The sequence below is a fragment of the Eumetopias jubatus genome, unplaced genomic scaffold, assembly GCF_037043125.1.
Source record: "Eumetopias jubatus isolate StellerSeaLion01/CBP00866 unplaced genomic scaffold, mEumJub1_p1.0 scaffold_14, whole genome shotgun sequence".
Classification (NCBI taxonomy): Eukaryota; Metazoa; Chordata; class Mammalia; order Carnivora; family Otariidae; genus Eumetopias; species Eumetopias jubatus.
This window is the reverse complement of record NW_028274820.1, coordinates 15076367-15086655: the sequence shown is the minus strand read 5'-3', so window position 1 is coordinate 15086655 and position 10289 is coordinate 15076367. Positions and strand designations below refer to the sequence as shown.

Here is a 10289-nt window from a genome sequence, read left to right as displayed (position 1 = left end):
AGCTCAGCGTTCTGGGCTGGCACCCCGTTTCCCCACAGCAAAGGCCACGGTGGAGACCGTGGCGGTGTTCTGGCTCCCTCAGAGGCTGTCCCCGTCATGTCAGGAGGAGCAGGCCATGGTGGAAGCAGTGTGACTATATGGTGCATGGAGCTGTGCCCATCCCTGGGCTGCAGTTGTGCTGAGATACTACTGAAAATCCACACTGAGAGAGGGCTTGCTTGGCAATTATAAACATCACTCAGGTTTAAATGAGAGTCTGGGGGCACCTGGGTGGCTCAGTCATTAAGCATCTGCCTTCGGCTCAGGTCATGATCCCAGGGGTCCTGGGATCAAGCCCCGCATCAGGCTCCCTGCTCGGCGGGAAGCCTGCTTCTCCCTCTCCCACTCCCCCTGCTTGTGTTCCCTCTCTTGCTGTGTCTCTGTCAAATAAATAAATAAAATCTTTAAAAAAAAATGAGAGTCTGTTTCTGATATTGGTGGGAATGCCAGTTGGGTGGCTGTTCAATAAAAACCACAGGCTGGCTCTATGTGATTCTTTGAAGGCCCCTGGTACTATTCGAAGGTCCACATGCCCCTGGGTTTGAAAGAGAAATCAGAAAACACAAAGAGTGGGTGTGGGTAGGGCTTGCTGGGTCAAGGCCCAGCATTTGGAATAAAGCATTGCTACAGATTAGCCACCATATGACCAAGGAATGTGCCTACGATGGTTTGGTGACCTCAGAACTTGAGTCAGACTGAGAGAAGTGAAAAGAGCTTCCACACTAGTAACCCCATGCCCTAGAAAATGCATTGAGTGGAAAAGAAAATTCACACCCTATCTATCTGTAGACATTTCTGGAGAAGATCACTTTCCCATCCCCCTCCCTCTCAGCCTCTTTATTTACAGGGCTTTGGACAATCAAGGATCTTGAAAATTCCTGAAACAAATAATCTGATTATTTGATGTTGAAAGTTTTTTCAAGGGCTCTACACCAGGACAAAATGACTAAGTAAACACCTGCCATTTTGGAAGGACTTGTTAAATTCATCTAGGAATGTTACAGGTGTCGGCAGAACCTACCTAAGGAACCGTGTCCTGCCAAGCTGTGCACCAGGAGAGCCACTGTGGACTTGCGGGGAGTGTGAGAGGGATTTCAGAGTAACTGCTCCAGGAGAGGCAGCTATTATCTTTCAAGAACATTAGGTGCATTTTATCACAAGAACTGAAATTTCAGTCTCATCTTTAACTCTCCCATGCCCTCCAATGTCAGGAGCGGCTTCCTATTATCAGTCTTACGTTGCTGCAATTTATTTGTTGAACTATTAGCTATGCCACTGGGCAGCATTTGTTATTTTCTTGCACTAAAGGAACATTTGTGATGATCCATCTTCCCTGTCAATTAGCCCCTGGAAAAATCCTGGGTCAATAACAGCTAATTCCCTGTTAGGAAACCTGAAAGTCGGTAACCCGCCAAGAGAACTGGCACCACGAATCAGAAACACGTAGCAAATTCAGAAGACTAATAATGCCCATTGTTGACCAGCTTACATTGTGTACGGGATTATACCGGCAGAAAAGAGAAAAGAGTAAATCGAATGAAAGATGTTTAAGAATTCTCTTCTCTGAAGAGTGGCCCAGCGAACTGACTTTTCTCTTCCAGGTGATCTATTTGATATACCTACGCATCAACATGTCAGCAAGAAAAGTGACCCAAAAAATGAGCTGGTGGGAGAGCAAAGTGCTGATTATGAGGTCGTCAAATTTTCAGTGATACACAGTTGGTCAACAGCCAGCACCTGCCAGGGGCCTCAGTCCACAGCTGTTATTTGTGCTGCAGTCATTGCTGGGTGAGCAGCAATGACTGGGAGGAAGGGCTTTGGGGAAGGGAGGTGGGGTCTGGAGCACAACCCGGAGGAACAAGCATATTTCCGCACAAATAACAACCCCAACGTACACTGTTCCAAGGAGTGCCTCTGACTGAACGGAGGTTTCTGAAACAAATGACTCCACAGAAGGAATTAGGTCATTGCTGGAGGTTTCCAGAGGTTTATTTGTAATGACACAGCACTGAAAACATAACTCTTACAGATGATTTGTGCATACAGCATACATCGCCTATCTTATTTTAGGACAATCTGGGAAGATGAGTTGCATAAAGAGTTGGAAATTTATAGGAGCTTTTTTTTTATAGTGTTCTTTGAGGGTGGACTTTGATGCCCCATCAACCAGCCAATCTGTGAAAGGCATAAGGTAACACCATAGAGCTGCTCATCCCGACTAGCTTACCTCCAGCTTCAGCAGCTGGACCCTAGATAACGAGGCTCTGCTTTTCCAAAGGGACAAGGAGCCTTGACATGCTATCTGTCATCACATCCTGACAAATGCACAGTACCCAACGCAGATACTGTCGACCGTTTTGGCAATGGGATGGTTGGTTTTGCCCTGAGGCAAAACCGCCACTGTAATGCCAGACAGAGCAAGAGCAATGCATGTATCAATGACACTCGAGAGGCAAAGAATACAATGGAACGAAAGGAAGCAACTATGTATATGTAGCTTTGTGCATACACATAGATCTTGGAGTGATGGGAACTAGCATGTGGAACCGCGTGGCCATATACACAGAGAGAGAGGTGTTGGAAAAGAACCTTTTGTGTAGCAGTTGAGTTTGAAACACAGCTTGAAAGGGAGAGAGATCACGTGCTCACACCTGTGCAGGGGAAGGAGATAATCTCGTACTACAGGATAATTCATCGAGTCTTCCGCAGGGCAGGCACTCAGGAACCATACACTTGGTGTTCAGAAATGAAGGTTCTGGTCTGGAGAAAGCTACTTTGGAAACGGTGGGAGGGGATCAAGTACAAGAGTCTCCACAGCTTGGACAAAGCACAAAGAAACCTGTTATGGATAACGTGGGAACCAGTGAGGACTTTATCTGTAATTTACTTGTTTTTCTTTTTTTTTTTTTTTTTTTTTTTGCACACATGCTCCATTGATATATCTTTCCAAGCTTTGCCTGGCACCAGCCTGTAAATCATTAAGAGTGTAATAGCAAAAGTGAACTCTTCGGGTTTTCACGGAGGTTTAAAAACCCAATTAACGAGGCTCTTTCTACAATACTCTTGGCCCTAATCCAGGCGCCGGGTGAAGTTCTCTGGAAAGAGGCCTTTGTAGGTGGCAAGGTCTCTGTACTGAAGCCAGTCTGATTCCTTCACTCCTACCAGCCAACCTGCATCCTGCAAGACAAAGACAGGGCATTCAAGGTCCAAGGGTCTACTGGAAAAATCTGCAAATAAGTTGTTAGGTAAAACAAAAAATAACAGTAAACATTTGAAATGATTTATTTTCTGGATCTGGGAAAGCTAACTGAACATTAAAACAAATAGTATAATTTTGTCTAAAGTACAGCTCGTAGAGGTTAACTGGATTACGACATGAGTTCTTAAGGAAGAGAAAAGGATTAGAATGCTAGCCAGGGCAAAGAGAGGACACCACGTGAAAACATGTCATGCACAGGAACGCTCCCTATTCTGTGCGTCACAGTGCAAAAGTGACATGAGGACCCAGGTCAGACCCTGGTCCATAGTGTGGACCAGGCCATGGGAGTCTCGTATTCCATCCTGAACCACTCGCTTATAGGAAAGAACTCTGTGCCCCCAGCTCAAATCATGTGACCCAAATAAACGAGCATACACAAGGCTTATCATGTAATAGCTGCTACATCTGGATACCTGCTCTCGCCATTCTGTCTGTTGTTGCTGTTATAATATTTCATTTTTCAAGTTTATATGAACTATGAAGCAGTTTGTTGTCATGGCATTCTTGCTGGAAACATTCATATATTCTTTATGTATTTTTTTATCAACTATTCCTCCTAAACATCAGTCTGTCTTACAGGAGCACCATCATAAAAATGAGACATTTAGCCACAGAAAGGAAACAGAAGCCACCATGTATGGCCATTCAGCTCAAGAGACAATACGTAAAACGGAGAATGGAGGCTGCAATTTGCCCTTGGCCTCTTGCAGATAAGCAAAGCCTGGTTGGAAAAGGCTGAGTGGAAGTAACAGCATGAAACATAGACTGTATGATGCAAAAAATAGTGGGAAATGACTTGTCTTGATTATGTTAACCAGTCCACGAAAGAGATCCCACTTAGGATGAGGAATGGCCAGATTTAATCTGAAGCAATTCCCAACAGAGTTCAAGTACATCAGATAAAATGAGGTCTCCAAAATTAAATAAAGAAGTTGAATACATTCCCGTTTGATGTAATCTGAGACTATAAACTGATGCTGCTATATAGACGAACAATATAAGCATTCAGACAGGCTAATTTTTGAAGGTGGAAAAAAAAACTGGGGAAAAAGATAACTCAATAAAATGACTGATAATATCCTGGCTAGGAGGAAGAGTGTCCTCTTTAAAATTATGATGTTATATATGTGAAGGGCAAAGTTATACTTAAAGTAAGAGATGATAACTCAATTTTTTCTGAACCTCCGGCAGCATCTAAAAGGCCGTATTTTCCCCCACAAATGTCTATATTTGACTTTATTTACAATGAGGGAAAAATCTAATGGAGCCAAGCAGAGTCATGCATTTTAAAATTGTTTCAATAAAGAAAAAAAGTTAAGAACTGGCACAAACTCAGGATCAAGATATATTCTAACATGTATGTTCTGAAATACAATTTATATAGTAAAGTGAAAAATATTAGCCAATATCAATCTCTCGCTGAGGCAAATAGGGAAAATTAAATGTTAACTGTTTAAAATATGTGGTAGATGAAAGACTTACAGTTTTGGCAATGGCAAAATCGCTTGTATGAGATAAGTGCTTCTGCGCAGAACCCTTATAAACACTAGAATAACTATATATCTACATATACATAACTACACATCTATATATACCTATGCGTACATATATGCAACTATTTATATATAGAAATGACATAAAATATCTAACATAAAAAGTTATATAATGGGATTGTTACAAACAACAAGGTGGACATATGTAACAACTATTTGAAGGCACTGGCAGTGACCAAAAGCAGGCAAAAATTAGAGAATATTTAACCCCTAAAAGTAGGAAATTGCAGTGAATGAGATCCGTGCTAATACTAATACAGCTTTCCCTTGAGTATTATCCTCAGTCTGAGTGATGCAGGGCATTCAGAGGAAGAGTGGAGGGCATCCAGAGTAGCTGTATGTTTTTTAATTTTATTTATTTATTAGAGAGAGAGAGCACGACCAGGGGGAGGGACAGAGGGAGGAAGAGAGAGAATCTTAGCAGGCTCCACACCTAGCACAGAGCCCAACATGGGGCTCAATCTCATGACACTGAGATCATGACCTGAGCTGAAATCAAGAGTTGGATGCTTAAACCCAGGCACCCTGAGCAGCTGTATTTTTAAGGGGAATATTTTGAAAAGAAGAGATGTACAGAGGCAGTTTACCAAATATGTAGAGAAACTTCCCTAAAATCCTGAACTACCCCCACAAGCTATGAATATACAGGGGTCCCCCAAGGAGTCTGGGAGAAAGCAACAGGAGGAAGGCAGAACAGCCAAGGGGAGATTTAAGCCCTGCCAATGGAGGGGAGGCAGAGTTTAGAGCCTGACTCCCACCAAGTTAGGAGGCTTGGTCAACGCTTCAGGATTTCTACTGAAATCCCAGAAGGGCCATTCTTGGAAGTAAAAGATGACTCAGGACTAAGAATTCATCCTAAAAGTAAAGGCAAAATTGAAACAGAATCATCCTAACAAAGTATAAAACAAAACTTCCATGAATTCAAGCTAATTATCTAGTAACTTCCATGTCTGCTAGGGGGAAAAAGAAACAAGCTTCAGAAACAGAAGATGGAATCCAGACTCTGCAATGTGTCCAGTATCAGTAAACAATTACTAGATATGAGAAAAAAGAGGAACATATCTCCGGCAGACAAAAGGCAACTGATATAAATGTGTGCTGAGATGAACTAGTTTTTTGGAATTAGCAGTAGGAAATTAATGCAGCTATTGCAAATATGTACAAGTACCTAACACTGCAAGTGGCAATAATGAAAGAATAGATGGGAAATCTCAGGAAAGAAATGGCAAGTAAATTTAAAAAAACAAAACAAAACACATGAATATTATAGAACTGCAAATGTATAGCAACTGAAATGAAAAAGACACTGGATAAGCTTCACAACCAATTTTAAAGTAGCAGAAGAAAGCCTCACTGTACTTGAAGACAAACCAATAAAAATGATCCAACCTGAGTACCAGAAAGAAATACATAGTGCATAAAAGGAACAGTCTTAGACATCGAGAAGTCCAACAGATGTATAATTAGAGAATCATTAAAAAGAGGAAAAAGAGAATGAGGCAGCAAAGAATTTAAGAAAAATTAGCCAGAAGTCTTCCAAATGTAATGAAAAACATCAGTTTACAAATCTAAGCACCTCAGTGAACCCCAAGCATGAAAACTACAAAAAAACACAAGACCTAAGCACATTATATTGAACCTATGAAAACTAAAGATACAGAGAAATTCTTAAAAGCAGTCAGGGAAAAAGGCACATTGGATACCCAGAAACAACAGTAAACAAATGGCAGCTGATTTCTAGTCAGAAACAGCAGAAAACAGAAAACAATGGAACATCTTAAAGAGTTGAAAGAAAAAAAGTCAACTCAGAATTCTTTCTCTTGGGAAAAGATCTTTAAAAAATGAAGATGAATAAAGAGATTTTCAGATAAACAGAAGCTGAGAGTATTTATTGCCAGCAGATTAGCACTATAGAAATTAGTAAAGAAAATTTTTTGGGTGCCTGGGTGGCTCAGTTGGTTAAGCATCTGCCTTAGGCTCAGGTCATGATCTGAGGGTCCTTGGATCGAGCCCCGCATCGGGTTCCCTGCTCGGTGGGGAGCCTGCTTCTCCCTCTCCTTCTGCCCCTCCTGATGCTCATGCTCTCTCTCTCTCTCTCTAATAAATAAATAAAATCTTAAAAAAAAAAAAAAGAAAGGAAAAAATTGTTTTCAGGCAGGGGCACCTGGCCGGCTCAGAGCATGGGACTCTTGATCTCAGGGTTGTGAGTTTGAGCCCCACACTGGGTGTAGAGATTACTTAAAAATAAAATCTTAAAAAAAAAAGCAAGAAGGAAAAAGAAAAGGCACTCTGAAAAACAGTATTTAAAATAAGAAAAAGAAAGAAGGAAAATTTTTCAGGTGGAAAGACATGAGACCAGATGGAAATTCAGATCTGTAGGAAGAACCAGGAAGAGCACAGGAAATGGTAAAGATGTTGGTAGACATAAAGACTAGTTTTTTCCTCTTAATTTCTTTAAAAGATAACTTTTGGTTAATGCAAAAAATATTAGTTTATATAATGGAGTTTGGGTTTTTTTTTTTAAGATTTTATTTATTTATTTGACAGAGAGAGACACAGTGAGAGAGGGAACACAAGCAGGGGGCAGTGGGAGAGGGAGAAGCAAGCTTCTCACAGAGCCGGGAGTCCGATGCGGGGCTCAATCCCAGGACCCTGGGATCATGACCTGAGCCAAAGGCAGATATTTAATGACTGAGCCACCCAGGCACCCCTATAATGGAGTTTTTAATGATTTTTAGATATGTAACCACTTTTGCCTGATACTAGTAATTAATGCTTTGTCACTTTTTGTGTGTGTACTTGAAGAGTACATCTGAGGTTTTAACAATTTCATTAATTCTTTCAAAGAACTAACTTTTGGATTTATTAGCTTTCTCCATTGTGCATCTTTTAGTGCAATCTTTTGTGCATTTATTTTTATTATTTCTTCCTTCCATGTGCTTTGTACTTAATTGGATCTATTTTTTTATCTTCTTGGACTAAAAACTTAGAAATTGATGATCACCAGGAAATATTTTTTTTTAATTTACACTATGATTTCTTTGGTCTAGATTATTCAGAAGTATATTTTTAAATTTTTTAAATACTTAGAGTTTTTAAAGCTATATTGTTGTTATTGATCTCTAATTGAATTTTATTGTGGTAGAGACTTTGTTTGTTTGACCCAGCACCTGCTCTATCTTTTAAATGTACTATCAAGAGAAAGAACAAAATGTGGGGCCATGGGAAACCTTAACCTCTAAGGTAGTGACCTTATTTTGGGGGAAGATTTCTTAAAGAAATCTCCTTAAGAATATTATAGAGATTAGAGCTCTTCTCTCCAGAAAAACATGTTAATAGGCACATTTACATATTTTGCATATGATTTAGGGACTCACAAATCCTACGAATAAGAACAAAGAACAAAATGAAATTCTCAGCATTTTCACAACAGGACACTATGCTCAAAGGTGATTTATTTTAAGAGTCTTTCAAAATTGAGGTATAATTTCAATCCTGGGTAATGCAAACATCATTTAGGTATACACTTTAGTCAGTTTTGACAAATGCATACACACATGTAATCCACATCACTATTCAGATAGAAAACATTTCCATCCCCAGAAAGTTCCCTCATGTTCCTTCCTGGTCAGTCTCTATACCCCTAGAGGCAACTACTTTTAAAAGGGATTTTGACCATACAATACATCATTAGTTTTTGATGTAGTGATCCATGATTCATTGTTTTCAGATTAACACCCAGTGCTCCATGCAGTACATGCCCTCCTTAATACCCATCACTGGTGACTAACATAACGTAACAAGATAAAATTAAAAAAAAAGGGGGGGTGATTTTGAGTGCACATGAATAGTCGCTATATTTCCTAAAAACTGATGTATCAGAGACAATAACCCTAGAAAGTGGATGCAAAGTAAGAAATGGTCATCTATTAAGAAACAATATAACAGTATCCCAAAAGAGGTGTCCTAAAAAGCTACAGTTAGCCATGTCCTGTGCTCATAAGCCCTAAATCCTTTTCAGAGGTGCCTTGCAGCATTTCAGAAAATAGAAATGTCTTCAGTTACCACTGTGTCCCAGTGACCCTCAGGAAAAAAAAAAAAAAAAACATAGTCCATAGAACCTTTCAATCTCACTCTTTACCTGGTCAGCTTCTGAATCTGAGGGGACCACCAACACCACGTCACCCCTTTGTAAGGTAAGTTCATCAGAATTTGCTGCTTCAAAATCATGCAGTGTTTCCACCTGCAAAAGATTTTTAAAGAATTTACTAATTTTTAAAAAGAAAAGGAAATGTAACATTGAAGTCTTCCAGCCAGATTATCAGCAAGTACTTGTAGGCTTTCCAAGCTAGGTAAAGACAATGATCCCAGCATACCCCAAGGAAGAAGACCTTTAATCATAGAAAGGAAGTCCTGTTTACTTAAAACATCCAATTCTTGAAGACTGATATTAAGACAATTTGGATATACGTTTAGTAATGCAATGCCTCTGCAAGAGTTGACATGTAGTGCATTAATTAAATTCTAATTCGTCATATTTTTGTTAGATATTTTCATTTTATTATCACTCATGTTTTATTATTGTTCTTAAACTTGAACTAATAATGCCTAGTGGAAAATTCCTCTAACCTCACTTCTGTTGAATAATTAATAATTCGAAAAATCAGGGGCACCTGGGTGGCACAGTCGGTTAAGCATCAGACTCTTGATTTTGGCTCTCAGATCATGATCTCAGGGTAGTGAGATCGAGCACCAGGCTGGGTTTCACACTGAGCGTGAAGCCTGCTTAAGATTCTCTCTCCCTCTCTCTCTGCTGCTCCCCTGACTCCTCCCACCAATAAAATTACAATTAAATAAAATAGTACATATAACATTTTAAAAAATAATGGGAAAAATCATCACTTCCCATATTTTATGGGAATTACTACTTATTTAAACCCTGTGATCAATTTCTTTAAAAACTTCCTATCTTAACCTTTAAACCATGCCAATCTGTTTCTTTTCTTTCTCTTTTCTTTCTTTCTTTTTTTTTTAAATTGAAATATATTTGGAGTGCCTGGCTGGCTTAGTTGGAAGAGCATGCGACTCTTGATCTTGGGGTTGTGAGTCTGAGCCCCAAGTTGGGTGTAGAGATTACTTAAATAAATAAATAAAATTTAAAAACCAAAATAAATTTGACATATATTGTGCAAATTTCAAGTGTACAGCATGCTAATTTGATACATTTGTATACTGTAGTATGATGCCATTATAGCAATACTGAGCACCTCTATCACGTTATGTAATTATCATTTGTTTCTAGTGGCTAGAATAATTAAGATCTAGTCTCTGAGCAAATTTGATGATTATGATACAGTATTGTCTATATTCACCATGCTGTGCATTAGATCTCTAGGGCTTATCTACTACTCACTGTGAGTTTATACCCTTAAACAATA

General features: G+C 39.4%; 1 protein-coding gene across 5 annotated transcripts in view; it reads right to left on the bottom strand.

The window, feature by feature from the left end:
* Window positions 1–3108: 3108 nt before the first annotated feature.
* The window catches only part of AMPH (amphiphysin), a 265823-nt gene continuing 258642 nt past the window's right edge, over window positions 3109–10289 (bottom strand). For all 5 annotated transcript variants that reach the window (XM_088018242.1, XM_088018243.1, XM_028108945.2 and 2 more), the window contains 2 exons: window positions 8993–9094; window positions 3109–3216 (listed from right to left, as the gene is read on the bottom strand). In XM_088018242.1, the coding sequence (XP_087874368.1) occupies window positions 3109–3216; window positions 8993–9094 (210 nt within the window). The remainder of the gene's footprint in view (window positions 3217–8992; window positions 9095–10289) is intronic.